General features: G+C 41.9%; 1 protein-coding gene across 1 annotated transcript; it reads left to right on the top strand.

Annotated features, from left to right (window-relative positions):
* Positions 1-146: 146 nt before the first annotated feature.
* Positions 147-12,905, top strand: tars3 (threonyl-tRNA synthetase 3). The gene is made up of 19 exons (XM_075465312.1): positions 147-467; positions 689-775; positions 921-1,108; positions 1,205-1,328; positions 3,143-3,267; positions 3,471-3,588; positions 3,836-3,900; positions 4,031-4,109; positions 4,323-4,469; positions 5,443-5,541; positions 8,175-8,341; positions 8,443-8,605; positions 8,697-8,834; positions 9,743-9,820; positions 9,916-10,016; positions 10,484-10,588; positions 11,371-11,443; positions 11,620-11,734; positions 12,362-12,905. Exons 1-19 carry the CDS (start codon positions 147-149, stop codon positions 12,508-12,510), a joined length of 2,442 nt encoding a protein of 813 aa, XP_075321427.1. The 3' UTR covers positions 12,511-12,905.
* The last annotated feature ends 675 nt before the right edge of the window (positions 12,906-13,580 follow it).

Here is a 13,580-nt window from a genome sequence, read left to right as displayed (position 1 = left end):
CGAAAATGGGGGATATGTTGACCAAAATAGGTGTTTTTTTTTCTTGTTTGATTCACACATTTCCATGGATTTTAATTTTCGGGCTAAGGCTTTTATTTTCTACACACTCTTACCGGAAGTGAGTCGTCATTACTGGTCATTTAAAGATGGCGGAATGCTTAGCTGCACGTTTGACCGCCCAGGAGGAGCAAATTCGGCTCCTCACGAAGGAAATCTCCACTCTTCGGGATGGACTAAACAATGGTGTCGATGCCGCCGCTGATGCGGTCGCTAACCCGGAGCTTGAAAGCTTGCGGTCGGAGAATGAGAAGCTCAGGTACCGGCTGCTGCACCTCCGGCGGGGTCTGCAGGCGGAGCTGGAGTTGGAGGGGTCGCAGGGCAAGACACAGCAGGGGGCTAAATGTGTCAAAGCTCCGGAGAAAAACAGCAACAAGCACCAGCAGATAAACAACCGAGCTGATAACGGGGTAATGGGCTGTGGATGCTATTCAGTTAATCTATTTTATATTTTGTGATACCATAGAGAGTGATACGTACTGGTGCTTCGTATTTTTGAGTGACAGAGCCTGTGTCCAGTCAAGTAAAATGACAAACTACACCACCTCGTTTCTAGAAATAGCTGGTAGTACGGCATTGGGGCATATGCTGATGAGAGCCCACTGTGGGCCTTTTTTTTTTTTTTTAACAGGTGACTATTCAAGACAAAAAAACAAATGACAAGAACAAGAAGGAGAAGAAGCAGGATAAGGGGCAAGCAGAAGGAAGTATGAAAGAGGTAAATGTCACTGGACCATGACATTATTTTGCGTCCCCAACAAGCACAAAAACCTGTCACGTTTTAGTCCCTGATGTATGATCAAACAACATGCATACAGTAGTTCAGGTACGTACTTGTGTGTTTGTTTTTCTTTCTGCTGAAGCTGAAATCCTGGCCTGGCTTTATCCCTGAGCGCCTCGGCCTTTATGAGGAGCTGAAGAGGGAGAGCGATGTCCTGCTGGCAAAGAAAGCTGCAGACAGCAAGCCCATTACTGTGGAGCTGCCAGATGGACAAAAGGTGCAGGGCAAGACTTGGGTCACCACACCCTATCAGCTCGCATGTGACATCAGGTAATGCTTTCTTTTATCATAATGATGGGAATCGGCAGCATAACGCTGCCTGGATGCAGCGTCTCTGAGGCAAGTGTGCTGCGCTCCATCTTTCAGCCAGGGCCTGGCTGACAATGCAGTGATTTCTCGGGTGAACGGGGAGCTGTGGGACCTAGATAGACCTCTTGAGCAGGACTGCTCTCTTGAGATCTTGCGCTTTGACAACGAAGATGCTCAAGCTGTGAGTACCAAATCACGCAGACAAATCATTTTTTGAAGTGGAAAGAAAGAATATTATTGATTTCTATTTAGATTCCTTCATTAGTCTGCAATCTTACCTTAGGTAAGACATTTGTTTAAGCCACGGCTCTCGGTCGATGAAAAAAATATCTATTGTGTGATAGTCTGTAAGGCCCCATCGGCACTCAAGGTAACATTTAAAGGGCTCTTTCCCATAGATTGGTTCATGAGTGCACCAACATGAAAACACTGAACAACAGTGACGGAGTTGCAAGGAGAAAGTGATTGATTTCTGGAAATCCACATTACCGCTCATCTTCAGCTTGCTCAATATCTATTGGACAAGTCAGAGGGCTGTTGGAAATGTGTTTTGGAGACGGATTTGAACAAAATAGAAGCTTCTAAATGAGAGCTGTGATATACAGAGAAATGAAAATGTTGCATTCCAGAATAAAAAACCTTATCCCATGTTTGAATAATGGTAGTGGAGTCATAGTTTGGGCATATTTTTTTTTTTCTGAGTTGGTGTCAGGGTGGCTTGCCATCACAGACGATTCAGAATTATGCCAGTGAATTCTAAAGCAAAATGCTCTGACATTGGTCTGATCTGACTGTTCAGAGAAAGGGATTCATGCTTCAAGACAAAGACTGTGAGCACAGAAGTTGCTCTTCCAAAGAATGATTTAGGAAAAATAATGTTTAGTAGAACTTAGCACTATTTAAAACTGTTGCTGAAGGACCTAAAGCTGGCAAACGCAGCATCCCAGAGTTGAACTTGTTCCGTACAGAAGGAAGGACTAAAATTTGACAAAAGTTGGCATTCAGGAGGGAAACGGCCACCAGGAAGCTGTACTTGCAGCCATTGCTGAACATTGTTCATTTCACTCCAATCTATACTGATGGCTCAAAGACTGATACCTGTGTGTCCTCAGCAATGGTAGTCTCTTCTAATCAGTGTGGAATACGCATCCCAAACCTATGCTCTATTTTTACAGCTGAAGCCCAAGCCTTGCTCTTAAGTCTTGAATACATTGAAAAGTACAACCAACAAAAATCCTTGATTTGCACAGACTCTAGGTCTTTGGAATTTTTAAAGACTGACCACCCGTTGATCACCAAAATACTTGGAAAAGTGGATCACCTAACTAAACTCAGCCTGGACATTGTTTTTTGTTGGGTCCCTGGTCACATGGGCCTGAGCGGTAATGAAAAGGCTGACAGTGCTGCTAAAGGAGCCCTGGATGAAGATATTACTGAATGCCAAATCCCTGTCTCTGATATCAAACCATTACTGTACTTTACTTCTACTATTACTGTACTTTCTTCCTACATTATGGATAAATGGCAAGCCTAATGGGACAACTGTGCTGGAAATAAGCTGCATGAAATATGTAATACTGTGAAACAAACCACAACTTTTCATGTAGACATGATCAAGTTGTCTATACAAGGTGTAGAATTGGACATTCTAGACTCACTCATGGTTTTTTGTTAACTGGAGGTGAACCTCCCCTATGTGATCTTTGTGGTAATCCCTTATCAATTAAGCATATTCTATCTTGCTCTGCCCTTAGAATAAAAAGGCAGCGGTTTTTTTAAAGAAGGTACTATAGTAGGTATTTTTAATAAGGTCCCACCTTTAAAGGTTTTAAACTTTTTAAAGTGCATTGATGTGAACAAACTTATTTAATGTATTTATTTATTAATTTCATTGTTGATATTTAGTGTCAAGTCTGAATCAGGTCTTATTTCTACAATAATATCAGATGTTCACAAACGATCAAGCCCTGCTTTGCAACTCTATCCCATTCTCAGGTGTACTGGCACTCCAGTGCTCACATCCTGGGGGAGGCAATGGAGCGCTTTTATGGAGGTTGTTTGTGCTATGGACCCCCCATAGAGAATGGCTTCTACTATGACATGTTCCTGGATGGACAGAAGTGAGCAAGTATTTTCACTTAGCTTAGATTTCCATCTCACAATCAACATATTTCATCATTTATTTCTGGATTTTTAATGACTAGTTTACGCATTTTAGAATTTTAGTCTTTAGAACTTTTTGAAGCAGAAATAGTACAATGCTTTTTGATGCAGTACAAAACTCGAGCCTTTTTCCTGAAGTGAACGTGCTTGCTGTTTCCAGGTCCGTGTCGAGCTCCGAGTTTGGGGACCTGGAGTCTTTGTGTAAGACTGTGGTGAAGGAGAAACAGCCCTTTGAGAGGCTTGAGATCAGCAAAGAAACACTGCTGAAAATGTTTAAGGTGAGCCGCATAATGATGGATACACATAGGCTCTCTGCCTGGGATCCTCAGCTTGGTTTGAGGAAGAAACTACGGCGTTGTGGTTGTCCAGTTTTCGACATGTTCAAACCCCGAATGTGTTGTGTTGCTCTGATGTTTCCCAAAGAGCTTTGACTGATGTGACGTGTTCATTTTGACAAAAAACAAAATTAAATCTAAATAATTGAACAAACTTAAGATGATTGATATTTCTTAATGTTTCCACCAGTACAACAAATTCAAGTGCCGCATTCTGAATGAGAAAGTGAAAACCCCCACAACTACAGTCTACAGGTACACTGGTTCTGTTTGTGATGTGGTCAGTAAAAATGAACATTAGTAGCATCTTTTTTTATTTAAATGTTGTTACATGTAGTCTTTTGCTAAGTATTGCTAACTACTGAAACTCATCAAACTCTGATAGATGTGGGCCTTTGATCGACTTATGCAGAGGTCCCCACGTCAGGCATACAGGCAAAATCAAAGCAATGAAGATTTACAAGGTATGTGGAAAATGTTCCAAATCAAAAGCCCTAAATAAGCTTAAACTGTTCTCAGATGAATTTTTGTCAAATGTTATGTGCTTTTCGTAATTTCTCCGGCTACTTCCAAAATAGCTCTCATCTTTGAATTGAATTGATACTTTTTTTTAAAGGGAATCCTGTGCTGCTCTGTTTTTTTTTTTTTTTTTGTTTTTTTTTTGCGTCTTTTGTCAGAACTCTTCCACCTACTGGGAGGGCCGCTCGGACATGGAGACTCTACAGAGGATCTATGGCATTTCCTTCCCAGACTCAAAAATGCTGAAGGAGTGGGAACGCTTTCAAGAGGAGGCTAAGAACAGAGACCATCGCAAGATTGGCAAAGTGAGTCACTGCAGACGGTCAGGTTTTAGCCCACTCAGCAAGTTGAGGCCTTGAAACTGTAAACCAAAGCTATGCAAAAAGAAAAAAAAAAACGATTTGTCATTGCGTTTGGTAATATCTGACACATCTCTTTTGATGTTTTTGGAGAATTATTTTCCCTGCGAGGGTTTGTCGTTGTTGTGGCCAAATATTAAAATAAATCTAAACCATAGCGGTATAAATTCAGTACTTTTTAAAAATCCTTTAGGTGGAATTAGATGTTTGTTTGTGTAATTGTGTTGGCATTAGCATTTGTTCAATGACAGCCAGGGATCAAAGGGCAAGGTTTTCACACGAAATCTGCTGTTTTCCACAAAGGCTTCCATTGCGCCCATATGCCAGCTGAGGGCACTGTGTTTCCTCCTACTGGCACATTTGGGACAACCATGAATCATCCAAGCACCCCAGCTGGTTCCCCAGCATGGGAGACACAGCCAGCAGCACCTCAATCAGCACTTATAATAACACAGTTCCATATTAAACGCGAGAGTCAGGATGATGCTGACGATTTCAGTTGGAGGATGGTGGCAAAAGTGGCATGTTGTGTGAAAGGTGGTGCTCTGTGGCGCGCTCCCAAGTCGACCACCCCCCGTCAGTCCGTGAGAGTGCACCACGGAAACACTAAAACAGCTCTCTTTAGCGCAGTTTTATCTCGATAGCTGTAATTTTTAATCTTTAAATTAAACTCGAGTTGCAGGAGTCCAGCGGCCTTTGGCACACGACTTGAAGGATATTGAAAATCTCTTTCAATCATCTGAGAATAGCTTGCCCCGCTCTCCAGTTGTGAGGACACACTTGTACCTGTGTGTGATAACTGGATTACTCCCTGCTGTGCATGGAGCAGTTTTTCACCAGCGGTACCTGCGTGTGACGAGGAGATGAGAAGTCATTGGAGAAAAAAAAAAAGTAATTTTTTTTTTTGTCTCCCTCACAGGATCAGGAGCTGTACTTCTTCCACGATCTCAGCCCTGGCAGTTGTTTCTTCATGCCGCGCGGAGCCTACATCTACAACACACTCACGGAGTTCATCAGGGTAGGAGTGGAGGCTAAACGTCCGTCTGTGGTGTAATCATGAGCTTCGGCTGGTGATTCTAAAATAAATATTTTCTCATAACACACATAACGGGCAGCAGTGGCTCAGTGGTTAGAATCGGTTGGCGGTTCGATTCCCACTCTTGCCACTCAAACTCTCGTGAAACTTTACTCCACCTCTTTATCATGGCGCCGTACCCCCATGCTCCCCGGGCGATTGTGAATGGCTGCCCACCGCTCCAGGTTGGCATCCCTCTCTATGAGTGTGTGACCCTGCATGAGTGTGTCAACAGGTGCCAACCTGGATGGGTTAAAAGCGGAGGACAAATTTTGCGTGTATGCATGACAATAAATCTGATCTGATCTTTATAAAATACCCCATTTGGGATCTCCACTGAGAGCTCTGTCAGACTCACTGAATTTGTATTTATTTTAATGAAAGTTTATAAAACCCTGCTTCTGTGTAGCATTTATAATTTTGAAACTGAAACACTCCAGGGACGGAGTCCATGAGGCTCAAGTTCTACTTAGCATTTTCAGTGGGCTGGTGGTGATTGCCACTTCACGCTAAAATGCAGACCACTTGCTGACAGTGAATAGTTTTATAGGTTTAAATATTCCGAGTGCTAGAAAAATCTTGTCCCAGTCCTGAGTGCCGTAGGTAAGCTGAATTATAGCCATCCCTGTAGCTTTACGAGGGATTTTTCAGAGAAGCACCTTTTGGACTGAAACTGACAAAATTGCAGACTGCAGTTCCAGTCAGGCCTTTTGAAGTTAAAATGGAGGCCAAAAATGTCCAGGTTTGGTTGAATGATGGCTCAAATGAGCAGAAGATCCCCATTTCAGTTTGAAACTTTTAGACTTCAGAGTAACTTCCAACAGCTCAGACAAGTCTGGTGACTCTACAGGAATCCTCTATAAATTTGCAAGGTTAAGTTGACATCTTGAAGGCTTTCACAGCACACACCCACAAACCAGACCAAGCCCGGACGACCTCGCATAGATTGCACAGAAATGGTGCAAGATCATTAGCACGTCACTCAAAGTCTGTTGTAACTGCGGGGGGGAAGGGGGGGAAAGGAAGCTAGCAACTATGCATTTTCTTCTTGCAGATATCGCCAAAACATGTAACCATGAGAACTCACTGATCAAAAACCAAGACAAAATGCAGATCACGAAAAACTAAACACATCCTTACTGCTTCCAGAGGCATTAAGTGGGTCAGCAGCAGCCAGGTGCTTCCAATCAAAAGCACATAATTAACTGATCATTGGCAGGTGTGAGCACTTCTATTAAAGCAGAAGTTGTGCTGGTCATGGAACATTCATGTGTGTGTTAACTGGGTGTGCAAGTGTAACACCTCCACAAACGTTCAAAAGGATGTATCTCCCGAATACAACATTATTAACACAAAACGTATCCACACGCTCTGTGCGTTCTCATCAGTGATAGTCAACAGTAGTTCACAGCAGGTCTAAACATGCACACACGTGACGTGCTCTCAAATAAATCTGGGAAGAGTTATGGGTAAGGTCTTTTCCAAACGATCTCAAGTCCATCATTCTACAAAGGGGAAGATTCACAAGTTGAAAAATACATTCAAGCCAGTTGTAAATCTTCACAGCAAGTTCACCCAAAGGATGGACCGTGCAATGCACAGAGACACACAGACTCTACAAGCCTCAGTTTGCATGTTGAATTGTTTGGAAGGCTTTCAGGATAAAGCCTCTTCTCTATAAAAAAAAAGAAAAAAAAAAGACAATAAGTGTCATCTGAACAAACCACAAGACTTTTGGAATGATGGAAAGGAATCTTAATTGTCACCGCACTGTCAACAAAGCGAGATTCCCTTCCAGCGCCGTAGAAGTTGTGTACCATTCACACAACAAAAACACACATAAGTATTTAAATGAAAATATAACCAACTGGCTAAAAAGGACTTTATTGCACATGAAAGCTTAAAAAAAAGCTGTTTATAAAAAAAAAAGTCCAAAAATCTCAGTGAACTTAAGCAACGTTGTCAAGAAGAGTGGGTAAAAAATTCCTCTGCAATAAGACTGATATCATTCAGAAAATAATTACTTCAAGTTAGCGTTTCTAAAGTTGGTGTATTTGTTTATCTTTTACACACAATGATACTGTGTAACATGTCGTGTTTTTCCTTGTCTGAGGTTGTATTTGCCCGATTTTGATTTTTTTTTTTAGACCTGCTAAAAACCAGGTGATTTAATTTTTTTTTTTTTTTAATGTCCTGATTGTTGAATGCTAGCTGGCACTAACTACAATGACAGCAAATGCACTCATGGCAGTCAGATGCTGAAGCTCTGTTTTTCAGCCGCACAATCTTTAGATGGGAAAAGCTGACTGAGCATGCATTGTCTCCACCTCCTTTCTGTTATTCACAGTTTTGCATGCTCACAGCAATCCATCCAGCAACACCAGCCTCCTACTGTTGGCTGCCAAACAGCTCAACAGGCCGTTACATGTTTTTTTCTTGAGTGCAACAAATGGATAAATAAATCCCACAAGATGTTATTTTCACTGTCGTGGCTTGAGGTTTCAGGGCTTTGCTCGGGAAGTACCTGTGCAGGCCAAGTCCAGCGTTTAGCTTATGTGGTTTTGTTGTTTCTCTAGGATGAGTACTGGAGAAGAGGCTTTCAGGAAGTAGCCTCCCCCAACATCTATAACAGCAAGCTGTGGGAGACATCTGGTCACTGGCAGCACTACAGCGAAAACATGTTCTCCTTTCCTGTGGAAGATGACATCTTTGCCCTGAAACCAATGAACTGTCCTGGCCACTGGTAAATTTAAAATGCTCAGAGGGGAAATACTGTCTCCCATATCAAACATCTCACACAGAGTTTCATCCCTTTTGATTTGCTGCTCTCTGGTTGTCCTGTAGTCTGATGTTCAGCCACAGGCCTCGCTCGTGGCGGGAGCTTCCTCTGAGGCTGGCAGATTTCGGGGTCCTCCACAGGAACGAGCTGTCGGGAACTTTAACTGGGCTAACCAGAGTGCGCCGGTTCCAGCAGGACGACGCCCACATTTTTTGCACGATGGACCAGGTGACAACATGCTTTTTAAATGTTTTCTTTAAAAAAAAAAAAACCTACTTATGAGTACTTTCCTAAATCCAGGCTCTCGTTTTAACCTCAGATCGAGTCAGAGATGAAGGGCTGTCTGGACTTCCTTCGATGCGTTTACGACGTGTTCGGATTCTCCTTCCAGCTTCACCTCTCAACTCGTCCGGAAAAGTATCTAGGCGACATAGCAGTGTGGGACCAGGCTGAAAAGGTGACCGGTGTCATGCATGGCAGTTGCAATCCAAATCCTAAAATATTAACCAGACCCGACTTTGTCTTCAAAACATTAACTTTGCAATCTTAGGATTTAAATTAATACTATGTAACATTTCTACCTTAAAATAACAGCTTGAAAAAAAATGTGCGGCTAGAATGAGTTTTAATATTACGATTGGCCTGTCTCCTATGCCCTTCGGGGGTCTGAGTTGGAAAAACTGCGCTATGTAACTTTGCTGGACCGGCCCGGGAGCTGAGCGGAAGTACTTCGACTTGCTTTCTGGCACACCTACCGCAAAAACAAATAGACCCCTCTCACGCTCCCAGGTACATTTGATTAATCTATTAATCTTTAATCTTTAATGCCTATAAATCTTATCGACATAGCTTGCACCTTCTGACTCCTCGCCGGTTCGTCAACAAACGTGAAACGTGAAAGCGAAAGGGTGTTGTATTTGCGACAGTGTAACGTACATTACCTCCAAACCTGTAGGGGGAGCTCCATAGTGGGCTTTTTGAGAAGTTGCATTGTATTGCTTTAAACAGATGAATTATTGTGTTAAGATTTGGCTCAGTGCAGAAAAGAGCTGGTTTTCCTGCCAGGAATGTGATCATTGAGTAGTATCACATCTGTGAGTCATGTGAAGTTCACTGAATTCTTGTAGTCAACACAGTGTGTTGTCATTTAAATCATTCCACATTTATTTCAACTGGATTTGGTTATTATCATTCAGTTGAATTAGATGCCACTTAAAATGAAAATAAAAGGCCATTAAGCAGTGCAGAGTACAGGCTAAACTTCTGCACTTAATTGTGCACTCAGGTACGACTGCTTGCTTCACACTAATTGCCTTTCGTTGTTTAGATTTGAATATGACTGAACTCGGGCCTTGTGTTTGACAGCAACTGGAAAACAGTCTGAATGAGTTTGGGGAGCCATGGAAACTCAACCCTGGAGACGGTGCTTTTTATGGACCCAAGGTCAGGTCACGTGTTTAATACCTCCTGCCAAACGCAACATCAGCTCGACTCTCTGAAGTCTTGAAAGCGATGCAATTCTTTCTGTGCCTTTGCAGATTGACATTAAGATCAAAGACGCAATTGGACGTTACCACCAGTGTGCAACCATTCAGCTCGACTTCCAGCTGCCTATTCGCTTCAATCTGACCTTTGTGGGGTGAGTCACCTAATCAAAACACTGCCACACTGCTGAGTCTGTGTGCTCTACTTCACCAAGGATTAGATGTTAAGCCCCCTCAGCTTGCATTTTGTGTTCTACGGAGCTGTGTTGTTTCAGAAGGGTTGAGTTGTATGCAAATTTGAACTCGCTGAGCAGCAGGAAATTCAATTAACAATGCCAGAAAAGGGAGAACAAAGCACATCTTGTACAGCAGCAGGTCATAGATGAGTTAATGGCATCAAGAGGCAACAGTAAACTAACAAACGGGTGGATTTGGAACAAGGAGGTAAAGGTATGAGAGGGATTATTGTACTGTTTGACTTTGTCACAGTATTCAACCACATTCTGAACACAACTACTAATGCATGAGGTGTATGTCTTGTTCGTTAAAAACTATTATTTAACACTTTTCTATTAAATAACATTATTTAATTAAACCATTCTCTTGTTTTCTGTGATAACAGAAAGGATGGCGACGACAAAGCCCGACCAGTCATCATCCACCGTGCCATCTTGGGCTCAGTGGAACGGATGATTGCCATTCTCACGGAGAACTATGCAGGGAAATGGTGAGGTGGCGTTCTGGTTGTATTTTAGAGCTTCAGTTAAAAATGCCAAATAAATTCCAATTGACTGACAACTGACTGATGTGGCCCGCCGCTCCGATCTACCTTACAGACGAAAACTTGGTTGGTTTTTGCTGTTGTTGTGGAGGTTTTTGAGTTGCACTCCAATTATAGTGTACTGTAGCTGTAAATAAGGGTGTTGTGATGTACCAGCATTCATGGTAATCATTTTAAAAGAAGGAATTCTTGATATCATGTTGACAATACACTTGACATTTCGATAAAATTGTTATTGTGGGGGCGGTCGGTGGCGTAGTGGGTTAAGCAGCCGCCCCATGTACAGAGGCTTAGTCCTCGATGCAGCGGGCCCCGGCTCGACTCCCGCACCGAGCGGCCCTTTGCTGCGTGTCTTCCCCATCTCTCTGCCCCCTGCTTCCTGTCTCTCTCACACTGTCCTATCACTAAAGGCATAAAAAGCCCCAAAAAAATACTTTAAAAAAAAAATTGTTATTGTGAATGATTTTGGATAATATCCAAAAGCATTAACCACACGACCATCATATTATAATGATCATGTGGTTAATATTTGATATCGTGGCACCCTTTCCCGTAAATGTCACACTATCTTATTGGGATGCCGAACAATTCACTGTATTGTTAATAAGACATTTTCTATACATTTAGTCATCTGCAAAACACAAAGGTTTCATCCAAAAGTTCCTTTTTGTTGTAGAGAATTTTTGTGTTTTCCTGCAATGAGGGTCATCAATGTCTCCCTCCTACAGGCCTCTGTGGCTCTCTCCACGTCAGGTGATGTTGGTGCCCGTCAACCCTTCCTGTGAGGATTATGCCAAGAAGGTACGTCTTCACTCTCCCATCGCAGGCACACTTTAGTATGATCACGTGGATGAAGGTATAATTTATGGCCTTCAGAAGTGTAGAATCTTTGTGAAATGTACCACATTTTATAATAAGTGGTTATTTTCACTTTTTTTTTTTTTTTTTTTTTTAATTTTTTTTAAAAATCTTATCAGGTGTGTAAGCAGTTCACAGAAGCTGGTTTCATGGCAGACGCTGACCTGGACTCTGGCTGTCTTCTAAACAAGAAAATCCGAAATGCTCAGTTGGCCCAATATAACTTCATCCTAGGTGAGGAAAAGTACTGTGCAAGTTCAGTGCATTCAGAAAGCTTTCAAAAAATTCTGCCTGTGGATAGATTTGAATTTTTCAGTGAACACGACACAAGTTGCAGTTCAAACTAATCCTGAAGCAAGTTTGAGACATTAGGGTATTTACATCCATTATGGGTTTGCCTATACATTTTCTAAGGCAGTTTTTTTTTCAACTATTGGCCCTTTTCATGCCTTTCAAGGCTTTTGAATTAATTAGAAAAAGCATGTCATGATAAATTAATTGGGTTCCATTACTGTTCTTTTTGGATTTCCTGGAGACTGACTGTAGTTGTACGTTTTTTTGAAAATGATCAGCAGTTAGGACTCGAATATTTGAATTGTTGCAAATGAGCTGTAACGTGGAAAAAATGGCATGGTCTGTTTAACTGGACAACTGTCAGGAAGAGGCACCATGACAGCCTTGGTGAGTCAAAATAAGAATTCCTAAATGTTCTACTGGACTGGCCAAAATGGGCGTCCAAGCTGCCTAACCACCCACAGTCGTCAAAGTCAGCGGTACAAATTGGGGACTGTGTTAGGGTAGCTGTGTGCTTGTGGTGTTGTTTTGCCCATGTCAAGCTGTTGCTGTCTTCTGTCTCGGCAGTTGTCGGGGAAAAGGAGAAGATGACTAACTGTGTCAATGTGCGCACGAGGGACAACAAGGTCCACGGAGAACTGTCGGTGTCCGAGGTGATGGCTCGCCTGACCTTGCTCAAACAGTCCCGTTGTCGAAACGCGGAGGAAGAGTTCTGATGAACACGAGAAAACAAAGCCGACTCCTGCGTTTGAATACCTCAGTGCTAGTAGTGCAGTTAAAGGAGCAGTAAGTGGGTTGATGATGGGATGTGTAAAGACTGTATTGGGGAAAGTATGGCACATAGAAATCGGACAGAAAACTGGATGAACTGATGTTCTGTAAGTAAATATGATTGAAAAAAACAGCAGAGATGTCGACGTGTTCGTGTGAAAAGGGGGCTGTTTGTCTTGTATGTTTTGTGGCTAGCAAATGACATCCAAGTAGCTCCAATCTATGAAAGAAAGTTAATAATTTAAGGACACAGTGTGATCATTGAAATGTGTGAAACTGGCACTGCCTTTTTTTCACTGAACCTTCGTGCAAAAGCCCAGAAATAAATCCTTCAAATATGTGTTGTGTTTCTTCACTTTTACAACAAAAGGAGCTTATGTTTTTCCAAATGACAAACTAGTTGTTTCTGGAGTGATGCAAAGTCTTCCAGGAAGACTTTGATTAGATCTTTTAAATCCAAAGCAAATTTTCACTCAAGTGCGGATGAATACTTGGCAATGTTCACACAGCTGACAGCTGACTATTAATTATGTCTATTGAGCAATGCACACCCACATCCTCGCACAGCACGTAATGGCAAATCAGGAAAATACCAATGTGTCAGGTAGGGAAATGTATTGCTCTGGTAGTTCTTCCTCCCACAGAACTGCTCTGTTGTTTATCAGTAGATGGAAGTAGTGGGATCTACAGTATGTATAAATTAAGGAGATCAATGCAACACGTCTCAAAATGGAACTTATTTTAACAAGTCAACACAGTCTTTTGTGTAGATACCATGGATGGCTGAAGACCAGGAATTTATGCTGCTAATGGCAAATATGGTGCATAAGGAAAAAAAATAATAAATTGCTAACACTATTTTTTTTCTTACACTTTAGGTGAGTTTGCTTTGTGGACTATTTATACTTCATGTCAAAATGACACAATGTCACAATGATGAATTAATAATTCTACAATGTCAAGACACAACAGATTAATTAGCATTCTCAAAATCGATACAGAGCTATTTGGGCTT

The sequence above is a fragment of the Odontesthes bonariensis genome, chromosome 1 (genome assembly GCF_027942865.1).
Source record: "Odontesthes bonariensis isolate fOdoBon6 chromosome 1, fOdoBon6.hap1, whole genome shotgun sequence".
In the NCBI taxonomy this organism is placed as follows: domain Eukaryota; kingdom Metazoa; phylum Chordata; class Actinopteri; order Atheriniformes; family Atherinopsidae; genus Odontesthes; species Odontesthes bonariensis.
The sequence above is the reverse complement of the archived record's forward strand: the minus strand, read 5'-3'. Positions and strand labels throughout refer to the sequence as shown.

Bases quoted from the DNA above. Each gene is read 5' to 3' on its own strand.
- tars3 (XM_075465312.1), top strand. From the start codon at position 147: ATGGCGGAATGCTTAGCTGCACGTTTGACCGCCCAGGAGGAGCAAATT. The intron at 8,606-8,696 runs GTGACAACATGC...TTTTAACCTCAG, and splicing joins TTTTTTGCACGATGGACCAG to ATCGAGTCAGAGATGAAGGG. The intron at 10,017-10,483 runs GTGAGTCACCTA...CTGTGATAACAG, and splicing joins TTCAATCTGACCTTTGTGGG to AAAGGATGGCGACGACAAAG.